The 23,683-nt window shown below is 47.1% G+C and overlaps 1 protein-coding gene across 1 annotated transcript; it reads left to right on the forward strand.

Moving 5' to 3' along the window:
* The first annotated feature begins 21,001 nt into the window (after positions 1 to 21,001).
* On the forward strand, positions 21,002 to 23,480 carry LOC109783862 (probable indole-3-acetic acid-amido synthetase GH3.1). The gene is given in 4 exon segments (XM_020342446.2): positions 21,002 to 21,423; positions 21,552 to 22,113; positions 22,115 to 22,451; positions 22,563 to 23,480. Coding segments are annotated over 4 exon segments (1,845 nt in total). The 5' UTR covers positions 21,002 to 21,088; the 3' UTR covers positions 23,174 to 23,480.
* Positions 23,481 to 23,683: the final 203 nt, after the last annotated feature.

The following is a 23,683-nucleotide window of genomic DNA, read 5'->3' on the forward strand; positions in this document are numbered from 1 at the left end:
TTTTTTTCTGTTTTTTCGTTTTTCTTTTCTGTTTAGATAAGGTTTTTTAGTTTAAGTTTTTTCAGTTTAGAATTAATTAGTTTAGGTTATTTAGTTTAATTAGTTTAGGTTTAATTACTTTAAATAGTTTAGTTTTAATTAGTTTAGGTTTAGGTTATATAGTTAGCTAGATTAGATTAATTAGATTGGATTATATTAGACTAGTGTTAGGTTTTAGTTAAATAGTCATAATTAAAGGAAGTGAAAAAAGATGAAAAAAGAAGACGAAAAGTAGAATAAGTAGAAGGGGGAAGAAGAAGAAGAAGAAGAAGAAGAAGAGGAGGAGGAGGAGGAGGAGGAGGAGAAAGAAGAAGAAGAAGAAGAAGAAGAAGAAGAAGAAGAAGAAGAAGAAGAAGAAGAAGAAGAAGAAGAAAAGAAGTAGAAGAAAAGAAGTAGAAGACGGGGGATGAGAAGAAGTAGAAGAATGAGAAGAAGTAGAAGTAGTAGAAGAATGAGAAGACCCCCTGACCCCCTGACCCCCCAACCCCGACACCACACCCCGACACCAGACCCCGACTCCACCCCGACACCCGACCCCCTAACCCCCTGACCCCGACACGACACCCCGACCCCCCGACCCCGAAACAGCACCCCGACCCCGACACGACACCCCGACCCCCAACACGACACCCCCGAGAACCCGACCTCGAGACCCCGACCCCGACCCCGACCCCGACACCCCGACCCCGAGCCTGACCCGACACCCCGACCCCGAGCTGGTGATGATATCTGGTGGCGGGAGGTCCCATGGCTCCATAGCCATTGGAGATGGACTTATCCGTTGTCCTAGCACTCTCCCGGAGATCAAGGCGCGCCAGTCGAGCTCTGCTCCTGAGATAAGGCCTCGTGAACGGCCAGTGCAACTCGACATCAAGGTTAGTGATACGTACTCAGTTATCTTTCTCCATTACATTGTGTGCGCTTCCATCAATGATTACAAATGGTCATGTGAGTGGTGTTGCAGGCTGCTATACAGACTGAGAGAGATAGAACGGAGAAACTTCTGGCGGAGGCGGCGGAGAGGCAGCGGGAGATGGAGGAGAGGACGAGAAAGATGATGGAGGAGGAGAGGGCACGGAATGACATGCAGGCAAGGGCCATGTACGAGCTCCTTGTGGTAAGGTTCTTCTGCAGATTACTTGCTAGTCTTAACATTTGAGTCTCATTACTAACTAGTATGACTCTGTTCTGAAAACCAAATGTGCAGTCTGTGTGCGAGAAGTCCGGTCAGCCCACTCCGCCGATGCCAGTGATTGCTCCTGGGAGCACGGTGAGTTTAATTTGAATGGACATTACTTGCTAGTCTTAACATTTGAGTGTCGTAATGCTAACGAGACATTGGAAATGATCTTTGGTGCAGCTTAACTCCAGAAACGCATCGCACGATCCTTCTCCAAGTAGCGGCACTAGCCACCCCGCTCCTACACCTCCCTGATCACAGTAAGTTTCTCTAGTGTTTTGCTTAACAAATGCATAAAGACCTAGAATTAGCTTTATTTCCTCCAATATGCTTACCATAATGACCTAGAGTTAGCTTCTTTTCCTCCAAAATGACTTAATAAGCTTACTGACCTCATAAACCATCCATTTTACCTAAGTTAGCTCTAAAACGATATGTACTTAGCCAACTTATGTCAAAAATTGCATAATTAGCTCATAAACGACCCATTTCACCTAGGTTAACTCATAAACGACCCATTTCACCTAGGTTAGCTCATAAACGACCCATTTCACCTAGGTTAGCTCATAAATGATCCATTTCACCTAGGTTAGCTCATAAACGATCCATTTCACCTAACTTAGCTCATAAACGACCCATTTCACCTAGGTTAACTCATAAACGACCCATTTCACCTAGGTTAGCTCATAAACGACCCATTTCACCTAGGTTAGCTCATAAACGATCCATTTCACCTAGGTTAGCTCATAAACGATCCATTTCACCTAACTTAGCTCATAAACGATCCATTTCACCTAAGATAGCTCATAAACGATCCATTTCACATAGGTTAGCTAATAAACGATCCATTTCACCTAAGTTAGCTCATAAACGATCCATTTCAACTAATTTAGCTCATAAATGATCCAGTTCACCTAAGTTAGCTAATAAATGGCATATACTTCTTCTTCTAGTCTTCTTCATCTTCTTCTATTCTTTTTCTTCTAGTCTAATTCTTCTTCTAGTCTTCTTTTTCTAACTTTCTTATTTGTCATTTTGCAGGTTTCGTTCACTTCACGGAAGCCAGCTTTCTATGATGGATTGCTTGTTTTTTCCTTTGATGCACTTCTTGTATTCTGCTCGCTTGCTATGATGAAACTAGATTGCTATGATGAATCTCTGCATATTGTAATATGTATGGATCGATGGAACTATGTGCAACCTACTATGTATGTATGGATATATATGTGCTGGATATTTACTATGTTGGATATATATGTGCTGGCTCCTGTGATATATTTGCTGTGATATATTTCCTATGATAATTGTTGGATATAAGAAAAACAGAATAAAAAGAGGCAGTGCAGGCTCTTTGCCGTCCGCCGCGGACGGCAAAGACACCTTTGCCATAGGCGGCAGACGGCAAATGGGGCACGTGGCGCCCACCTGTGCTTCCTGAGAGATGGACCATTTGGCAAATTTGCCTACCGTGGCGGACGGCAAAGCTAAGCTGACGGCAAAGACTTTGCCTTTGCCGTCCACTGTGGCAGATGGCAAAAAACAGCGGGCGCTGACGCATTGCTGACGTCAACTGGCGGACGGCAAAGAGGCGCTCAAATTTGCTGTCCGCTGGCGGACGGCAAAGGCCGCCGTTAGCCGCCTAACGGACTAACGCTGGCGGACGTCCAGTATTTTTGCCGTCCTTCCTCTTTGCCGTCCGCCGCTGTAGGCAAAGGACTCTTTGCCGTCCGCCATAAAAAGCAGACGGCAAAGGACCTGTTTACCGTAGCCTACTTTGCCGGAGCCTTTTGCCGTCCGCGACTGACGGCAAAGGCCTTTGCCGTCCGCCGTTCGAGCCTTTGCCGTCCGCCGTGGCAGACGGCAAAAAAGCTGTTTCCTGTAGTGACATATTATGGTTACATAGTGGACATATGGGAACTTGACTACGGACATGATTTTAAGGTCCCTTTGTTTAAGTGCAAATGGGTCAATCTGTCAGGAGGCGGGGTACAGGTAGACCCACAGTACGGAATAACAACAGTGGATCTGAACAATCTTGGGTACACTGACGAACTGTTCGTCCTAGCCAATGATGTGGCACAGGTTATCTATGTGAAGGACATGTCTACCAGACCGAGAAAAAGAAAAGATAAGGAAGCGAATACATCATACGATGAGCCAAAGCGCCACATAGTTCTTTCAGGAAAAAGGGACATCGTGGGAGTGGAGGGCAAGATAGACATGTCTGAAGATTATGAAAAGTTTCATGAAATTCCTCCCTTCAAAGTCAAGGCTGATCCAAGCATCGTGATAAACGATGAAGATTATCCATGGTTACGGTGCAATAAGCAAAGGACACAAGCGAAGAAAAAGTGAAGACTTTCTCTCCACAACTATTATGATGATACCATGCCAACTTTCAACCTTTTTGTAGTTCATTTGAAATGCCTGTTGTAACAGATGAGTTTTCGTCCGAAATCCTGATACTTCGAAAGAGATTGTCCATTTTGTACACGAAGTGCATCCACTTTTTGCCGTAACCCTCTCAACTTTTTAGCACATGCTATGTGGGTGAAATGATGACAACATGCCAACTTTCAACCTTTTCAGAGTTCATTTGTAGTGCTTTTCAATTTCAAGGTCATTTATAGCTCATGAACTAATAGCAAAAAGAATGAACTAAAAATAATCAATTAAAATATGCTGTTATGATAAACTAAAACAAAACTATAATATTCTTCAATAGCCAAAAGAATCAACTAAAAAGCTTTTATAAAACTCCAATAGCAAAAGGAATTTTCATAAAGAATGTTTTTGTTAGAAACTTTAATAGCAAAAAGCATTATCATAAAGATACAAAATCTGTTTTTGAATAGAATCATAAAACACAGTAATATTAAATAGCAGGAAAAAGAATCACTCCAAAATCTATTTTTATAGTAAAGTTAATCACAAACTAGTGATTCACACAAATTTCAAAGAATTCAAATTTAAACTATTCAAATTTGAAAACTAATGGGACTAACAGAAAGTTTATAATTTTTTTGACCTAAAAGCAAAAAGAATTAAAAAATAAACTTTAATAAAATAAATAAAGATAGCAACAGTGAGTATTTTGTCGTAAATAGAAACAAAATAAAATAAATAAAGCAACAAAGAAAAAAAGTGCCATCTACTGGGCCACCACGGCGTGAATACGACTAGAAACCCAACCATGGGCCAGGATTCAGGCCCGCACGTGGCCCAGTAGGCCCCACAGGCACATAGTGTATGGTTAGGCCCGAAAGCCTGCAGTTGAGAGGAGCTCGAGAGGGTGGGCGCAGCAGCGCTTACAAACCACTCTCGAGCTCTCTCAACTAGCGAGGTGGGACTAAACTTTGGCCGCGACGCGGGCATCACATGTCCTGTGGTCCCGGTTGGTGGCACCAACCGGGACTAAAGGGGGGCATGGGTACCGGGTAGTGGCACCAACCGGGACCAATGCCCCCCCCTTTAGTCCCGGTTGGTGCCACCAACCGGGACCAAAGGCCGCCGCTTCCCGCCCTTTGGGCTGCTGAAAAGAGGCCTTTGGTCCCGGTTGGTGGCACCAACCGGGACTAAAGAGGGGCATTGGTCCCGGTTGGTGCCACGAACCGGGACCAATGCTCTGAGTATATAAGAAAACACTTGGCGTTTTTCAGATTCATCTCAGCAGTTGGCCCGCCCCGACGACGCCGCCAGGCTGCCCGAGCTCGCCCCGTCGACACCGTCGCCGCCCTCTGCCTCGTCGACGCAGCCGCCCCTGCCCCGACCACGCCGCCGTCGGCCCGCCCCGACCACGCCGCGCGCCCCTGCTCCGACCACGCCGCGGGCCCTCGCCGTGCCTCTGCCTCTCCCTGCCCTGATCGACCACGCCGCCGTCGCCGCCCTCTACCCCGACGCGCGCCGTGCCTCTGCCCCTGCCCCGACCACGCCGCACCTCTCCTTTGGTCAGGCCGGCGCCGCCCCCTGCCTCCCTATTTTTTTTCACATATAAATGATGTTTTTTTCCAGATTATATGTATATGTGTGAGTATATGTATGTGTGTATACTGATTATATGTCCTCTTTTCAATTTTTTTGCATTTTTATAAAAATGTATATATGTATGTATGTTCTCTGTGTATATATATGTTCATGTATGCAAAACATAGATTTTTAGAAAAGTTTTATCTATATATGTTCTCCGATTTAGTCCATTTTAGGTTAGTTTCATTTTTAGAAAAGTTTTATATATTTAGGAAAAGAAGGAAGAGAAGGAACAAGGAAGAAGAAGAAAAAGTTTTATATATATGCAAAAGTTACATTTTTAGAAAAGTTTTATATATCTAGCTAGGAAGAAAAGGAAGAAGAAGAAAAAGAAGGATAGGAAAAAAGAAGATAAGAAGAGGAAGAAAGGAGAAGAAGAGGAGAGGAAGAAGAGGAGAAATAAACAAGAAGAGGAAAAAAGAAGAAAAAGAAGAGGAGAAGAAGAAAGGAATAGAGGAGAAGAAGAAAAAATAGAGAAAGGAATAGAGGAGAAGAAGAAAAAATAGATATCTATTTTTTCTTCTTCTCCTCTTCTTTTTCTTCTTTTTTTCTTCGATCTTCTCCTCTATTCCTTTCTTCTTCTCCTCTTTTTATTTCTGCTTCGTCTTCTTATTTTTTATCGGGTATGTCGTTGTCGATATACCCCCTCCCCGATAACATTATTTTCCCACGTATGTATGCCGTTGTTGTCGATATATATAACTCCCTCCCAGATAACTTCGACATGATGGACGGTCGATATTTATACCCCCTCTCGACCGTGATAACTTATACCACGGGAGCACCCCCCGGCCCTCTCGCTCGACCAAAACTCTCGAGGACACCCAAACCCTAGAAAAAACGATGTCGGTCTCCTACCCCCTCCCGCCGCGCTCCTACCCTTGAAGCGTTGCCGAGGCCACCCAAACCCGGAATAAGCTAGGTCTACGTTTGCACTAATATATCCACCTGCTGTCATGTTTGTGTAATAATTGCCATGTTGTAATATTTGCAGAGACAATGGAGCACGGATGAGACGAGCAAGCAGAAGAGGTGTTGGGGGACATAATCTTAGCTGGAGGTGATATCTTGTCGTATCTTAACGACAATGATGGTCTGGAAGAACATGGTGAAGAAGCAGGCTACGGTGATCGAAGAGTGGAGGAGGAAAGACATGATTATGATGGCTCCGGTGACCCAATGCTGGTGCAAGAAGGAGCCCGTGGTGACGGCTCCGGTGACCGAACAGAGTCCGGCCAGGTAAATATATTAGTTAAGCCTGTGCTGACTAGCTAATTGATGCATTCATTGTTTTGGTATGTACACATATTAATTAACTCTCGTCTTTCTTCTTTTTTCTAGCCCTCCGGATCAAGCACAACTTCGGTAAAGAGACGAGGCCCGAAGAGAAAGTTGCGCTCGGATGAAAGGTTTGAGATCACAGCAATCGCGCGCGACGGCCAACCGATTGAACCCATCCAGACAAAGGAAGCATTTGCTGCTCAGTGCGGGGTTCTTGTTAGGGACAAGATCCCGATCAGCATCCACCAATGGTATAAGCCTAAGAAGGAAGACCCTGAGGTGTCTTATGTCAATGATATGCAGAAAGATGATCTTTGGACTGAGCTGAAGGCAAATTTCACCCTACCGCCAGAGGAGGATCCGGAGAAGCCAGCTAAGGAGCAATTAATCAAGTCTCATGCTCTTAAGAAGATGGCAGACCTATTTAGGAGGTGGAAGAATGAGCTGAAAACGTTTGTCGACAAAGAAGAGACACCAGAATTCATCGGCCGGTATGAGAAGATCAGAGATCACTGGCCCGCATTTGTGGCCCACAAGACATCGGAAAAGAGTAAGAAGATGTCAGCGACAAACAAGAAGAATGCTGTGAAGAAGAAGCTTCACCATCGCACGGGGTCAGGTGGCTACCTTAAAGCCCGGCCTAAGTGGGCCAAGGCTGAGAATGATCTGCTTGAAAAAGGGATCGAACCACAGACAATGAACTGGCCAGACCGTTGCCGGACTTGGTTCTTCGGGGCTGGCGGAAAATTGGACCCTTTATCAGGGAGGTGCATTTGGACGGACGAGCTTTTGAGAATACCAGTCAAGAGGCTTCAGCACTATATCGATGCAGCGCAGGAAGGGACGTTCGTTTCAGACAGAGAGAACGACGAGCTCACAATGGCCCTCGGGAATCCTGAGCACCCTGGACGGACATGAGGCACGCCAGGCTCCGTTCTGTGGAAGGCTGGTTTTCCGGACGCAGGCGGTTACAAAAGCCAGGAGAGGAGGAAAAAAGTGGAGCATACCCAAATTCAGAAGCTGCACGAAAGGGTTCAAGCGCTAGAGGAACGAGACGGCAATCGACATGCCGAAACTACCCCCCGAAGCTACCCCGCCATCTCAGCGGAGAAGCAGCGTGGCTTCCATCGAGCTGCTTCAGCCGGAGCATGTCTTGACGGCTCCTGCTAGCTACCCCGTGGATGCTATCACGGAGTCTCAACATTGCCACCTTATGGCGCAATGGCAGAACTTCAAAGTCAAGGCGGCTGTTGGCTCTGTTTTACCTCCTGAACCCGGCGCAACCTACCACTGCCGGCCGATTCCAGAAGGATATGCTAGGGTGATGGTGGATGAAATAACGGAGGGATTTGAGGACCTCCAGCTTGACCACCCTACCGGTGAAGGGGAGACTCGGCTGGGTTCTGCTCTGAAGACTCCGTGCCTATGGCGGAAGGAGCTCATTAACCTTCCGAACTGGACGCCTCCGGCGAGTAAGGGCACTCCGCCGCCTCCTCCTCCAGCGAGTGATCAGGGCACTCAGCCTCCTTCTTCGGCGCGTGGCGGCACTTCGCCTCCTCCTCCGGCGAGTGATCAGGGCACTCAGCCTCCTTCTCCGGCGCGTGGCGGCACTCCGCCTCCTTCTCCGCCTGCGCCGGCGTGCCAGAGCAGCCAGCCTCCTCCTTCTCCGCCTCGTCAGCAAGGGCGGAAGAGACCCGCCGCCGCTCCGGCAGCTCCGGCGCGTCGTAGTCCTTCTCCTCCGCCTCATAAGCAAGGAAAGAAGACAGCCGCAGCCGGTCCGTCTGCTCTGCCGGCGTCTAGCAGTACAGCTGCCAGAGGCGGGAGGCAATATAGATTCGGTCCTTCTCTGAAGACTCCAGAGAAGTTACCATACCAGAGGACCCCGGAGGAGAACGCGAAGATCGTGCGAGCCGAAGTGACAAACTTCTTTGAAGGGGTGAAAGCAAAGAAACATCCACCTCCGGAGGAGAAGGTAGATCCGGTGAAAGCGAAGCGCACTCTGGCTGCCCTGACAAAACCACCAAAGTCTCCGCCGAAAGGCAACTATGAGCGCATTATTGCAAAGACATTTGTCGAAGAGGAGCGGTCGGGAAGTACTGTCAGTGATGAAAGGTTAAAAGAACGACGAGCTGGGAAAAAAATTGCCCAGCTCGGCGAACAAGCGAACCAATCGTGCCCCCCGCTCAAGGTGTCTAGCGACATCGTCGCTAATGATCGGAGGATTGTGCCCGGTTATAGCAATCTTGGAGATTACCTGCCCGACGATGTACATTATGAAATCATGGAGGTGGACGAACACAAATACCATTACGGGAAGCCTCTCGTCAAAGATGAAAGATCTCTAACAACGATGATGCGAAGATTACATGATTGGTACATGAAAACCTGCAGAGAGTCTGATGGGATGAATACTTTGACGCTGAGAGTTAAACCGGAGCATGACCTCGTTGGAATTGAACTGCTGAATGTTCCATTTGAGGAGTTCTTCCAGTTTTTCAATCAAAAGGCCCTCGATAAATCAACGATCACTTGCTACTGTCTGTAAGTAGTACTACTTCTGTCATTAAGTCTCTCTATATAGGTCAGCTCTTTCATTGCATGTATTTATAATTATCCTCACTATATTATGCAGATTGAAGATCGCCGAATTGAAGAAAAGACAAAATCGATGATATTGGGTTCATTAACACAAATCTTATAGATGCATATACGGTTGAAAAACATGCCAAAGAAGCCGAGGCCAACTTGCTACGATCGTTGGTATTAAATCAAAACAAATATATAATACTCTTTCCTTACAACTTCAAGTGAGTGTTACTGTCTTGTGCATATTCGGTTTCCCTTATTAGTCTAGGTTATGGTAATGTAATTGATGACTTATGCATGCATGCGCAGCTTCCACTATATTCTCCTAGAGATTAAGCTTGAGCAGGGAGTAGTAACCGTCTTAGACTCGAGACGAAAAGATCCCCAGGACTATGCGGACATGACTCAAATGCTCGAGAAGTAAGTTAAATCGATCATTATCCACCATATCAGCAACTTTGTTCATTTCCTGATATCAAGTAATTGTTTTCTTTGTCTGGCAGGGTTTGGAGAAAATTCACCACAAAAGCTCCGGGACTGTCGAAGAAGCTGCAATTTAGACACCCGAAAGTAAGTACTATAGTAGCATGTTCCGCACATCTCCTAGTGATTCAAGCGCTAGTTTCATCAATACCATTTAACATGCTTGCTTATCAGTTAGATTGACCTCTATTTCTTGTAAAGTGGTTGTGGCAGGAATAAGGGAATGATTTCTGTGGATACTACGTTTGCGAGTCTATGCGCCACACGACCTGTGAGCGGGGCTACTCTGACGAACAATATGAAGTGCGTAAGCAATAATATTCACAATTTTATTTTATTACCATCATTTGTGTCGAGTTTCATTTATTCATATATATATATATATATGTATTGACCCCCTTCTTCAAATTAGATGTTTCGGATGCAGGATGAACTCCTAGCACCAGATCGTACGCGAGCAATTCAAGAGGAATTGGCGGCATTCTTCCTTGACCACGTGATCGCTGAAAACGGAGAATACTATGTGGACCCTGTGTTCTTACAATTTAATTAGGAGATTATATTGTAAGAGATAATTATTGTATATATGTAGCCGGTAGTGTCAGATAGATATACGAGAACTTGTTGTTCGACCAATCTCTCGGAGAAGGAGAGGTGGTCGATATCACTTCTCTCTGTATGCATATGTTCATGACGATCTTCTGTTTCCTTCATTTGCTTACTAGCTAGCGTGTCTAGTCCTCTCCATACGTATATAGTACGTAGCGTCGACCAAGCACGGAGATAAGAGAAGACACTTCTCTGTATTAATTAGCTAGCTAACACAATATATGAAACACCTAAATTAACCCCCCAACCCCCCTTAAAAAAAAACAAAAATCCCAGCCCCTGAAATGCTGACGCGTGGATGCCTATTGGTCCTGGTTGGTGACACCAACTGGGACAAAAGGCCCTGCCTATTGGTCCCGGTTGGTGTCACCAACCGGGACCAAAGGCCCCTCTGCCTAGGCTGGCAGCAGCGGCCACGTGGAGGACCTTCTGTCCCGGTTCGTGTAAGAACCGGGACTAAAGGGTTAGGGTTTTAGTAACGACCCTTTAGTTCCGGTTCGAAAACCGGGACAAAAGGCTCTTACCAACCGAGGTAAAAGCCCCTTTTTCTACTAGTGGTAAACTATGGGATTCTGAATCTTGAAAAAGGGAAGCATACATTGAGTTGTTAACACCTACTTTTAGATGCCCGCGCCAAGGGAGACACAACCCAAGTTGCTTAGCTCTAAACACTATCTTTACTCTACATGACACTGCGATTGCAGGCAAAAGTTCTCAAAACCGAGGAGCTTCTTGATGCACAAGCCGCTTGCTTTCAGAATATAGACTAGAAAATATCGTTACTCGTACCAACATATCGCAAAAGTGGCAAGATTATGTAGGGGAAACGCAAAACTTGACCCCAGTGGAGAAATATTTAACGGACGCTAGTAAGGCTAACCTTCCAGAGTGGACATGTGGTCATGCTAGTAGTCAACTCCTGCTTGTGCGGCTTTCGACGGCCTAAATCAAACGCTTCTATTTCCATGGATCCTCCAATCAGAACCTCTCCATGCGTGGTCGTGCACATGGAAGCACACACAATGATGCATAACCCTGTGGACTAAAGGAGCAATGGAAGGAACTAAGCAACTTGGAAATAGTTAGTCGTAGGTGTTTATTTCATTCTTGTAATGGTTCGATCATGGTTGCTTTGGTTATGTACTTAATTAATAATTAAATAAAATATAAATATTCTATTACGTTAGCTTGTAATTTATTTACCCATATTATTGTGATTGTGTAAATAAATGTTTATCAAATCCCGCCCATGATTACCTTATATTTCGATGAGTTTGATACGTAAATTAAAGTGAAATCAGTTTAAAAGGTAAGTAAATTAAGGTGATTGATTATCATGTGTGAATGTTGGACAAAGGGGTGGTTGGAAGAAAATTGAAACATGAAACATTACATTATGTTTAAGTAGTAGAGAGAGATACTAGAGACACAAATGAATATTGCAATGATGCAGAGGTCAGTGGTTTCAATCTCATTTTTCAAAGTGAAAAACTTAAAAATACTTAAGGGTATAAGCGGGGGAACCCACGAAGCATATTTATAAGGGCAAGTACATCAGTTTAGATGGGTGTTGTCTGCAACTATTTGCCACTTCACGTATAGACAGCTAAACAGACAGCTTATACAGCGAGCCGTCTATTTGACTGTCTGGGGGTGTTTAATGCGATGCATGCATCCACGATAAAGCAAGGATTACTCCAATGGAAAAAGGAGGCAGTTGCAGTTTTGCAGACGAGCACTTGATACAACGGTGAAAAGCTGTCTGTAGCGACCGATTTTTGGGCGCTACAGATCGTTTGTAATTCTAGCAACGAGCTATTCCTCTCTCTGCATTCTCTTTCCTCCACATCCTCTTAAATCCTAGTTGTCATCCCTTATAGACAGCTGACTGTACATTGTTGTACATGCCCTAAGTCTACACACATAAAATTATTTTTGTGAAAATTTTCTCTTGGCATTAACACAAGGTTGAATTCTGATCTATTTATATGCAGGATTTTTGCGCCCCCGCCCCCATCATCCCTAGAAATACTTTCTATCTACCTTTTTCCATGCCTTAAGGTGCTATGTACCTTTTCCCATGCCATAAGGTACATGTTTCCTCAGTGCGCGGCTTGTCTGAGTTGAGGACCGGGCCGTCAAGCTCTTCTAGAGTGTCGTCTGGCTCAAACGTGAGGCCGACCGCGACAAGCTGAACTCTGTGCTCCTCATTGCAATGCGGTCCTCTACCTCTAGTGCCAACCACCTATGACCGCAATGGGATCTCTTTCATCGACCCCAACCGGTTGGGATGGGGCATACCATGTAATGGCCTCCATGGGGTCCTGTTCATCATACGCCAACTGTCTACGGCTGCAACGGAGTCCTGTTCATCAACCTCCAACTGGCTGGGGTCGGGCATACATTCAGACGCCAACAACGGGGACTATACATCGAGAGCCAACCGGCTGGACTGGGGGTACTATACACATCGAGAGGCCTCCTCACACAACCGACTAGGTCAACTCTACGTATCGCGCACAACAACTAGTGGTCGCAGCTCGCAGCAACGCGCATGCGGGGGGCTTACCGGCTGGGTCTCTCTATGTATTGCACGAGAGGGGCAACGCATATGAAGATCGCGGGGGGGGGGGGGGGGGGGGGGGGGGCTCCAACAACATCGCATACGGCTTGGCACACCACACACATCATCACGAGTGAGAGAGAGAGAGAGAGTAACTTATTCATGGCTCGGACCTGACCACACACCGCATACCATGGAATTTGAAGAAGTCCCCGAAAAAATATTGCCCTCACTTCTACCAGGATCTTTTGCGTCATGGAAGGCCCAGAGAACTTCATACAGGTGCATCGGTAGCCCGTCCAGAACAAAAAGGCCATTTTCTGTTATATTTTTTTGTCGTAGATGTAGGTACCCTCCTCATCCATGATGATACATGTTTTTTAACTATTATCGTCATGAAAGTGTGACAGAAAATATTTTCATTCGAGCCATAATGTCATGGATGTCTTCTACTTTAGTGCAAATTGTCGCTACTTACGTTAATCATCAATTATGATTATTTAAGTTGCTAGATTAACACGTGTAGTGTATGAAACACAAGACCTCACTAAAATCGTGACCCCATACTAAACTTCGTTCAATGCATGACTCATGTGTAGATCACATCTACAAGTCATTTAGTTCGCGAAAAAAATCATCTTTCTTAACTAAGGTGAAACTGAATGAACTGAAGCACATTTTTTATCTGTCAACCATCATACTATGAGAAGTGTAGAAGGATTGTGGATAGTCAGAACTTTGTAGCAAAACTCCACCATACCGTCAAGACCAGAAAAAAGCAAATTCAAGGGAATCAACAAGAACATCAAGGAATAGATTGCATGTACTGACAATAAATCTTATCTACCAGCAAAATTTTATTAAGCAATAGAGCTCATCTAATACAAAATTTTAGTAAGTAATAAATTTCATCTACTTCAAAAATCTTTGTGCAATACCCACACATCTCATGCGTGTTCTAATTGTAACATGCATCTACTCATAGATCGCTCATGATGCCACTGTTGGGTAACGTAGTAGAAAAAAACCCGTCCTATGAATCAGACCCAGGAACACTATGAAGATGCAGATGCGATTAGATTGGGTCTTTACCAACTTAAAGTTGCAGGGAAAGAAGAGTTGGTGAAGATCGTTGTTGTAGATTCCAACAACTAGGATTTACAACCTCCCTACCGCGCGAATTTCTCCCTCGAACAAAGATCGAAATTACGATCTCTGTGTAGGTATCCACCCATACTTAGTCATCGATCCAATAGTGCCTCGCTATCTAGAACTTAGCGGCGTTGGAGAACTAGAAGGGGTAGAGAAGCTTTGCGGCATATCAAAGCATTTTCGTGGAGAACGAGATAGATGGGGAGGTCCTTGCACCTGGAATTGTGCAAATAGAGGGATCCCTCCACTAAGTATAGGCGCAAGGGAAGGGAGGATACTTGGAGGAGGGTCTCCCTCCCCCTAGGGGTGACGCACCAAGGGGTGTACCCCACCCAACCCTAGCAACACCAACTTCGCTTGGGAGCCAAGCCTAGTGGTGGAGCCCGCCTCATGGGCCCCAAAGGCCCACTCGGCCCGCCACCCTGTAGGCCTCACCTACAGGCAGGCCCATGGCGCCCTAGCCCTTCTAGAAGAGTCCGGAAAATTCCTGGAGTCCTTCCATGCTTCTTGGGGTTTATTTATTCTCTCCAGAAACTTTTTAGGTGTCTTTTATCTAGTTATCTCCGAAACATTTTCGGTCTCCCCAACAGACTTCTGGTTCTCTTTCGAAAACACTTTTAACATCTCCAAAATTTTCTAGTGATTTTCTCTCAAGCTCCTAACTCATCTAATCAACAGATCAATGACAGTTAAGAGTGTGACCCATAGGTTCGGTAAAGTATAGACATGACTATAACTCCTTCTGTTCAATGATCAATAGCAGAATCGCGGACATCCATATTGACCCCTATACCCACACAAATAATGATGGAATGAACATGAAGCTACAGTGTGTTGTTCCTTTTGATTCGTGGTACTTTACAAAACCCGATGTGATATTTATCGACATCCCATGAAAAGCAACTTGATCACTATGCTAGTTTCCTTGTTACCGGTTTTGTTCTCTTTTCTCGTTCCCGTTTTCCGGCATCCCCGTGATAGATCACGTTGTGTCTAGCCAAATGATGATGAATTCACCAAGAAGGCCCTAAGAATATCTCTCCATCGTTGGAGGAGAAAGTCCTAGTATCGAACTATCTAGTCCATTGTCTTACTTCTCCCATGAACCTGTAAGATGTCGTTGTGATCACATATTACGTTTGACGTTTGACTTACCCCAAAGTGCACCATCCTGTATGAAGGAACTCAATACTCTCATAGTCTAAAGAATCGTACATACGTTAACATCTCTGTTGTATACTATAAACTTGTGATGAAAGAATCTCTTTGTGTAGCATTCAGTTTGGGCGAGTTCAACACAAGTGTTCTTCTAATATTGTGTCCTCAAAGTTCTCGGCATCCGTGTTGCACTAACTTATGATCATGATTAGGAAAATGGAACCATCATGCAACACTTGAGATAATCTTATAGGCGAGACTAGGAGTCTATTTACCATTTATTATTTCTCTCAAGCGCATATCATGGTGGGAGAAGGTCGCGGATATGGGGGACGCCGCGTGCTGCCGCCGTGCAAGCGCAGCCGGCACGATGCTGAGGCCGACAGCTCCAGCGCCCCCCCCCCCCCCCCCCCCCCCCCCCCCCGTGGTCGAGCCGTTGTGCCAGGCGCACGCACGCAACCGCGGAGGTCTCTCTCGCAGTGGCATCACTTCAACGAGCTCCATGAGTAGCTCTGGCCGACCACGAAGAAGCTCCACGAGGCAGAGTTCGCGCACCACGCCACGAAGGAGGGGGTGCGGCCAGCGAAAGCTCGCCTACACCCCCTACCGCTTGGCGTGCGTGTACTTCCTTCACGTGAAGCCGCGAGCCACCGCCGGCCCTCCATCGGGCTAGGTTTTTATGTTTAGTTTGTCTGTGTGTGTGATGAACTCCTGCGTATTCCAGACTGATCTTATGTAGCGGGAACCTATTTAAGTTTAAGGTTTTCAATTTGTGGTATCTGTTCTGCGCCGGGATGAACTGCCCACAAAATCCTTTTAAGGTGAACTGCAAAACAATTTGGGTGTTGCTAGGTCTCAGTCGACTGAGACTTGATTAAGTCTCAGTCAAGTGATATAGTATGTAAGAAGAAAAAGAAAAACTAAAAATATTTTTTTACGAATCTCCATGCAAAATCAAAGAAAGATAGCATCGACTGAGACATAACAAAGTCTCAGTCGACCGAGACTTAGCAAAACTGAAACAATTTTGTTGGTAGGGAATTTAGCACATGTGCTAAAGTTGCTATTAGGGATGCTCTTTGGACCGCCGCGGGTGTTCTGGTTTAGCCAGGATCAGCTACTCTTGAGGGTTCGTTTAGTCGACTGAGACTTAACAAAACTGAAACAATTTTATGGGTAGGGAATTTAGCACATGTGCTAAAGTTGCTATTAGGGATGCTCTTTGGACCGCCGCGGGTGTTCTGGTTTAGCCAGGATCAGCTACTCCTGGGAGTTCTATCAGATGTGCGGCTGTGGAACGGTGACATCGATGAACCGATGATCCATCAGTTTTGCAGGTTCAGAAAGACCTCAATAAAGACGGTGGCTCCTGCCAGGGAGTGTTTGCTAGCTAGCTGGTGCCTTCAATAATGGGTCCAAATCCATCTCGTGTTTGCTCTCAATTATAGGGCGCAAAAAGAATATGCAATGATTCGCGCCGTTGTAATTTTAGACCCTATTACCATCGATATATGCACTCTACGAGTGAATATGCGTGAATGTCCCCTGGCCCTGATCTCATGATTGCAGACACGCACCACACTAGCTACTCCTACTTAGCTAGTCCCTGCACTTCTATATGCTACTTCATCCATTTTTATTTACTCTGCATATTAGATTTGACCGAAGCCAAACTTTATAAAGTTTGATCAAGTTTATAAAAAAATATAAATATTTAACATAAAAAAGAAAGATGATGTAAAAGTATATTTAATAATGAATTTAATGATATTGATTTGTTATTTTTTATGTTAATATTTTTTTTATAAATACAAAGATGGACTTTGACCAAAGCTAATACGCGGACTAAATAAAAGCAGAGGCAGTACTACCACCCAGTCTCCCTCGTGTGTAAATACAAGGGTTGTACTTGAACTCACCACGTATGCGTCTAAGATAAAGCTGGATTGATCGGCCTAAGTTATCATGACAAGTACGCGGTGATAGCAGCTCCATTAGCCTTTAAAGATTATGTCCAATCACCAACTTCATCGACCATTTGTAGGGAATTGTACTTTGAGATGTACTCGTATCCATAAGGCAAACTAACTGAAGATCTTTTATGGGTACCCAACCTTGCTTGCCCATCGTTCAGCATTGCAAAACCCAGAAGCTACGTGCATGCCGCTAGCCACGGAGAGCCGGGGACGGATGAGAATCACATACGATAATTCGTGCTTCGACGGGACACCTTTGGGTGGTTTGTTTTGCCCTTGCCGTTCTTCTCTGGCTCTTTCTCCATTCAGGCCCAACACAAAAGATAAGGTCCGGCTGCAGGACAACCACCCCGACCCCCGGATGGCAAGTTAAACGCCTATCTGTACCCCGATGACGTGCTGAGCAGAGGCACATGAGGTGCCTGCATCGAAGCAGCAACGCAACGCAACGCGTGGCGACATGGTACTGTACTACAGTAGTACTGTCTAACCGCCAGCTTTATGCTTGGTTGCTTCATCAGCAGAGAAAGCTAGCCGGTCGATGGACAGAGAGCAGGCTAGCTAGCCAGAATCGGCACTCAAATGCGGCCTGGGCTATATCTATCTATCTAACCAATTTATGGCGCGGCCGGGACTTGGTCAGGTGCGGTTACGCGTAGTTTTCAAGCGCTCCATGGTTTGGACAGCCGCATGTTCCGCTGACCTACGAGTGATTGGTTTGTCGTCCGATCGATCGGTCTCTGGCTAGCTGGTCGCACGTACTTACATCTGAGCTCGAACTGATCGCTTCTGATCAGTACGTACGTACGATCGGACCATGCATATGCGTGCATGCATGTGTTCATATTAGCATGGAGCTGGAATCACTGCAGAGGTAGACACTGTCGCCTTGTGCTAATTACCGTTAAGAAATGCAGTGGTGTGATGACTGGCGACATGCATGCCGGCCGCGCCGGAGTCCGAAACAACAGTATCCGTGTTCTTGGTTTGTGTTGCGGGTCGGTTGGCCATTTGATCCCGCTGTCTCTGGGCATATCTTTGGACAGGGATGTGGCTGGCAGCTTCGCAGATCCTCCGAATGATCACGCTCGCTCCGTTGGCCTCGCCGATCAGTAAACAACAGGTGGCGGAGCGTGGACTAACACACATCACATGGCATTCAGCGCTCGCGATCTACGGGAATCGCTTCGAGCCGTGCGCGCGCGGCCAGGTCGTCGGAGGCGGGGGGCGATCGTACGTCGCCGGGAAGCGATGCAGCTGCCGGCCTTTCCAGCGGCACGTACGCCATGAGAAGCAACTCGCGCACGCGCCGTGTCGGCCGGGAGCGCCGATCGAGTCGCCTTTTGCGTGCTCCCGCGCGCGCGTCCGTGGCGGGGCGAGGGTACGATCGGCTCTTGATTCGTGCTTCCCTCCCTGGGCTCACAAGTAGAATACGCTGTTTCTTGGGCGAAGGGAGGGGTGCCGATCCCGACGCCGTGCCAAGTGGTGCCGAATCCGAATAGAAAAACCGTGGCAACTTTTTGTTACCGCCGGGGGAAGCAAGAACGCAAGATCCAGCTTTACACGGACTACTTTGCTTGGGTGAATGAAATGCTCAACGATCTCGTGTTTTTTTCGTAGTGTGCACACGATCGGATACGTGCGTCGTGGGAGCATAATTGGCTGCGGATTGTCGCCAGCGATTCAGCCAAGAGCTAGCCTACACGGATAATTATGTTTGGATCTCAGGCTAGGATACTGATGAAAAAACTAAAGCAAGCTACGTCGCCTCTGATTTGACACAGGCGACCAGCGCTTCAACTCATTCTTGACTAATTAAGTGCATTACCTTGGGTGATCCATGTTGACTCTAGGGAGCACATGATCCTGCGTGTCAAAAATGGATTTTGCAAATGTCAAAAAATAATAATTTGTGGGATAATATCATTTTTTTAAGATGTGTTCATTGTCACACACCCAAATGGTACATGCAAATTTTCAGGAAAAAAAAACAAGTCAAACGCCAAATGTTACCTCCAATGTTTCACTAAATTTTGTTTTTTTCACCGACAAAACACTGCCATTCCACATGACATGAAAATTATCAAGCACACTTGCTACACAACTATGAAGATCTACAAAAAAATCAGAATTTTTAAAGTTTATTTACTATTTATTTTGATTTTACTGTTTATTAGGGAGCATATGCTCGCCGAAGCCAAAATCAGCGTCTGCCTGCCCAATATGAGCTAATTTGGATTAGCTAGCTTTTTTCAAAAAGAGGGGAGTACCCTCGGCCTTTGCGTATCGAGTGATGCGAACGTGCATATATTATTAGTTATCAATAATATCGAACAAATTGGCTTACAAAGTTTAAAAAAAATGTGACCATCCTTATAGGACATGCCTCGCGACAGCATCCCCATATCGTACCACCAAATCTACGCCATTGTATTACCAGACAAAGGACAGAAAGCTCCAAGACAATACCTTCAAGAAGGAATTGCCGATCGTGCGCCGATGTTGGCTGGTCCAAACAGATGTCAGACCAATCACCCCCAAAGCAGCCGAACCAACACCTTCAATACAAGGTAATGATGCATGGAAGTGGACGCTAGCTGATCAAGACATAAGGCAAGACCTTGAGTTTTCACTTGAAGGAAAATGCATCCATGATGTCTGCCGCCATGGTCACAGTCATCATTTTACCCGCCTGTTCACACAGAACTAGCCGGCCAAAGGAGAAATTACCAAAAAAAAAGGAACCATCACGTCGCTTCCGATCACCGCCACACCGCCTCGTTGATGGTTGTCGAGCGCGTCACGACCGCGCCTAGTAGCCATCGCTGCCAGATGAGCCACCTTGGCGACATTCGTCAATAGCAGTGGGTAAAGGAGGGTTGCGCCTCGCACAACCACCCAATGGGACCGCGCCAATGCCCAGTGCATCGCGCCAGATCTGTCTGATCAGGCAAGCCTCGCTAAGAAAGATAAGTTGTGAATCCAAACGTAGCATTTGAGAGTTCAGTCTCACATCACATGCCACATTCCGCATGCATGTGGATATACTCCAAAGCTATATGCTCTGAGTCAATTGTAGAATTGTACCACTCGGATCGGCTCCCTCCGTTTCTAAATATAAATCTTTTAATAGATTTTAATATGAACTACATACAGATGTATATAGATGTATTTTAGAGCGTAGATTCACTCATTTTGTTTTATATGTAGATCATATTAAAATCTCTAAAAAGACTTATATTTAGGAAGGGGGAGTACTGTATTATACTTTGAGCTATCCTCAACTAATTAAAGTAGGCACGGAAATAAAGCAGACTAATGGCCAATCTAATCATATGAATAAAAATGGTGGAAACGTGCAGAGTCTGGTAGAGATCCATCGTAAGTGCATGCAGCATATAATTAGGCGAACAGCTCAAATTATCACCCATATGGCCATTTTATACATTTGCACATATGATTTGAGCACGAGAATGGCCTAAAAATCATGATAGAAGATTGTAGGACATGTTAGGATAATACACATTTGCAGTATTTTATGCACAACTACCATCATACGTGCACCAAGAACACATGCAAGCGGACTGGCATTTATTTCCCGGGTCCAGCTAACAGCTCAGTCTAGAAATTTGGTCTCTGCAAGACAGGTTAAAAACAACACAAATGTCAGACCTGGCTAGAAGAAGACAAAAAAAAAAAGCAGCTAGCCAGAGGCTTTACGGATGGCTAAGCTGGCCATCAGCAGGCCAAACTTTTCAAAAAAATCGCAGGCAAATGATCATTAGAAACAATTTTTACAGTATATGTGTAATGTTAGTAGTAGGCCCAGATGGCATAGACACATGGACACAATTGACAACCCATGAGTAAGGCACTCCCCATTACCACCCATCCGCTCTCTATATAACCCGTTCCACTCGTACTTCTCGCTCACACAAACCAGCGAGCTGATAGTACTACGGCATCCTGACGAACCTGGGCTCAGAAATCCTCTTCAGCAGAGAGTCACACAAGGCCCCTTCACAGTGCGGTGCCATGCCGGAAGCACCGAGTGCCCAGCCAGCTCCCGCCTCCGGCTACGCCCCCGGGGCGCACCGCGAGGCGCTCGACTTCATCGAGCACGTCACGGCGAACGCCGGGAAGGTGCAGCAGCGCGTACTCGCCGAGATCCTTGCGCAGAACGAGACGGCCGAGTACCTGCGCCGGTACGGCGTCTCCTCCAGCAGCAGCCCCCTCGATCCCGTAGACGCCTTCCGCCGCTGCGTCCCGCTCGTGACCTACGAGGACCTCCAGCCTGACATACTCCGCATCGCCAACGGTGACTCCTCGCCGATCCTCTCCGGCAAGCCCATCTCCGAGTTCCTCACAAGGTATGCATGACAAGTACACATGGACTCATGTGGATATGCTGGCTGTTCTAGGCTTCTAGCTAGTGTGAGAGAAATCTACCGGCATGCACTAACGCGCCTCGCGCAATGGTTTGTTTTATGTGCACCAGCTCCGGCACTTCCGGAGGGGAAAGGAAGCTCATGCCGACCATCGCCGACGAGCTTGACAGGAGGTCGCTGCTGTACAGTCTACTGATGCCGGTGATGAGCCAGTCGCTGCCCGGGCTGGACAAAGGCAAGGCGATGTACCTGCTCTTCGTGAAGGCCGAGTCGCGGACGCCAGGAGGGCTGGCCGCGCGGCCGGTGTTGACAAGTTACTACCGGAGCCGGCAGTTCCTCGACAGGCCGCACGACCCGTACACGGCGTACACGAGCCCCAACGAGGCCATCTTGTGCGTGGACTCCTACCAGAGCATGTACGCCCAGCTGCTCTGCGGCCTCGTGCACCGCACCGACGTGCTGCGCGTGGGCGCGGTGTTCGCGTCGGGCTTCCTCCGCGCAATACGCTTCCTTGAGAAGCACTGGCCTCGCCTGTGCCACGACATCCGCACCGGCGAGCTCGACCCGGAGATCACCGACCGCTCGGTGCGCGACGCCGTCGGGAGGTTGCTCCACGCCAACCCAGCCCTCGCCAGCGAGATCGAGGCCGAGTGTTCGAAGCCGTCGTGGGAGGGGCATCATCCGACGCCTGTGGCCCCGCACCAAGTACATCGACGTGATCGTGACCGGCGCCATGTCGCAGTACATCCCGACGCTCGAGTTCTACGGCGGTGGCCTGCCGCTCATCTGCACCATGTACGCTTCTTCGGAGTGTTACTTCGGCCTGAACCTCAACCCCATGTGCAAGCCCGGCGAGGTCGCGTACACCCTCATCCCCACCATGTGCCACTTCGAGTTCCTCCCCGTCCATTGCAGCAACGCCAATGCCGAGCCGAGCCACCGCGACCTCGTCGATCTGGTCGACGTGAAGCTCGGTCACGATTACGAACTCGTGGTAACCACCTTCTCAGGTAAGGCTCCATCGCAGCTTCAACACATTCTCTAACTGCCTAACGTTGCCTCGATGATCTTATGCCTTTTTAGCAAGGCTAACATTGTCCATGTGTATGTGATCTTCACAGGTTTGTGCCGGTATCGTGTGGGCGACGTACTGAGGGTAGCAGGGTTCAAGAACGAGGCGCCGATGTTCAGCTTCGTGCGACGGCGGAACGTGGCGCTGAGCATCGACTCGGACAAGACGGACGAGACGGAGCTGCACACGGCGGTGAGCAGCGCGGTGCAGCACCTGGCGCCGTTCGGCGCATCGCTGGTGGAGTACACCAGCTACGCCGATACCGCCGCCATCCCAGGCCACTACGTGCTGTTCTGGGAGCTGCGCGAGGGCAGCACGGCGGTGCCGGCGTCCGTGTTCGAGGAGTGCTGCCTGTCCGTGGAGGAGGCCCTGAACAGCGTGTACCGGCAGTGCCGCGCCTGCGACAGGTCCATCGGCCCCCTCGAGATCCGCGTCGTGTCCGAGGGCACCTTCGAGAAGCTCATGGACTACGCGCTCAGCCAGGGCGCGTCCATCAACCAGTACAAGGCGCCGCGCTGCGTGCGCCCCGGGCCGGTCGTCGAGCTCCTGGACGCGAGGGTGCAGGCCAGCTACTTCAGCCCCAAGTGCCCAAAATGGAGCCCCGGGAACAAGCAATGGAACACCTCCTCCAAGGAGCTGCTGAGCATCGGAGACGCCTAGCTTGCTTGCTAGCTAGCTAGCCAGCTCATGGGTTGGAGGAGGATGACTATGCATGACGTGCATCATGATCGATGCGTTTCTGTAGGGGCTACGATATCTCGTACTATTTCAACTTCTGGGGCAGTGAGGAATAGTTATCAAAATTATGACTTAGTTAGCTAGGGTTCCTACGTATGTCTGCTATTATTTTTGTAATCTTCTCTCTTTGGGCCGCATTTTATGTAGAACTACCTGTCAATTACGTTTATTAAACCACCACGTACCGCAAGCTGCATTCCAAATATAGTTTATCCCAATGTTGTATGGACTTCTAGTCTCTATGAGAAAGGACCCAATTATCTACACAATGCATATGCTAGAGCTAGCAAAGAATGGAAGAAAAACTTTTTTTTAACTCAGAAGAAAAACTGTTAGATTATTCAGGACACAGGATCACATGCATGGTTCTAGTATCTTATATATCATATTCGTAGATCACAAAATTTAATGCCTTCAGTTCAAGCTTTTGAA

The sequence above is a fragment of the Aegilops tauschii genome, chromosome 3 (genome assembly GCF_002575655.3).
Source record: "Aegilops tauschii subsp. strangulata cultivar AL8/78 chromosome 3, Aet v6.0, whole genome shotgun sequence".
Lineage (NCBI taxonomy): Eukaryota > Viridiplantae > Streptophyta > Magnoliopsida > Poales > Poaceae > Aegilops > Aegilops tauschii.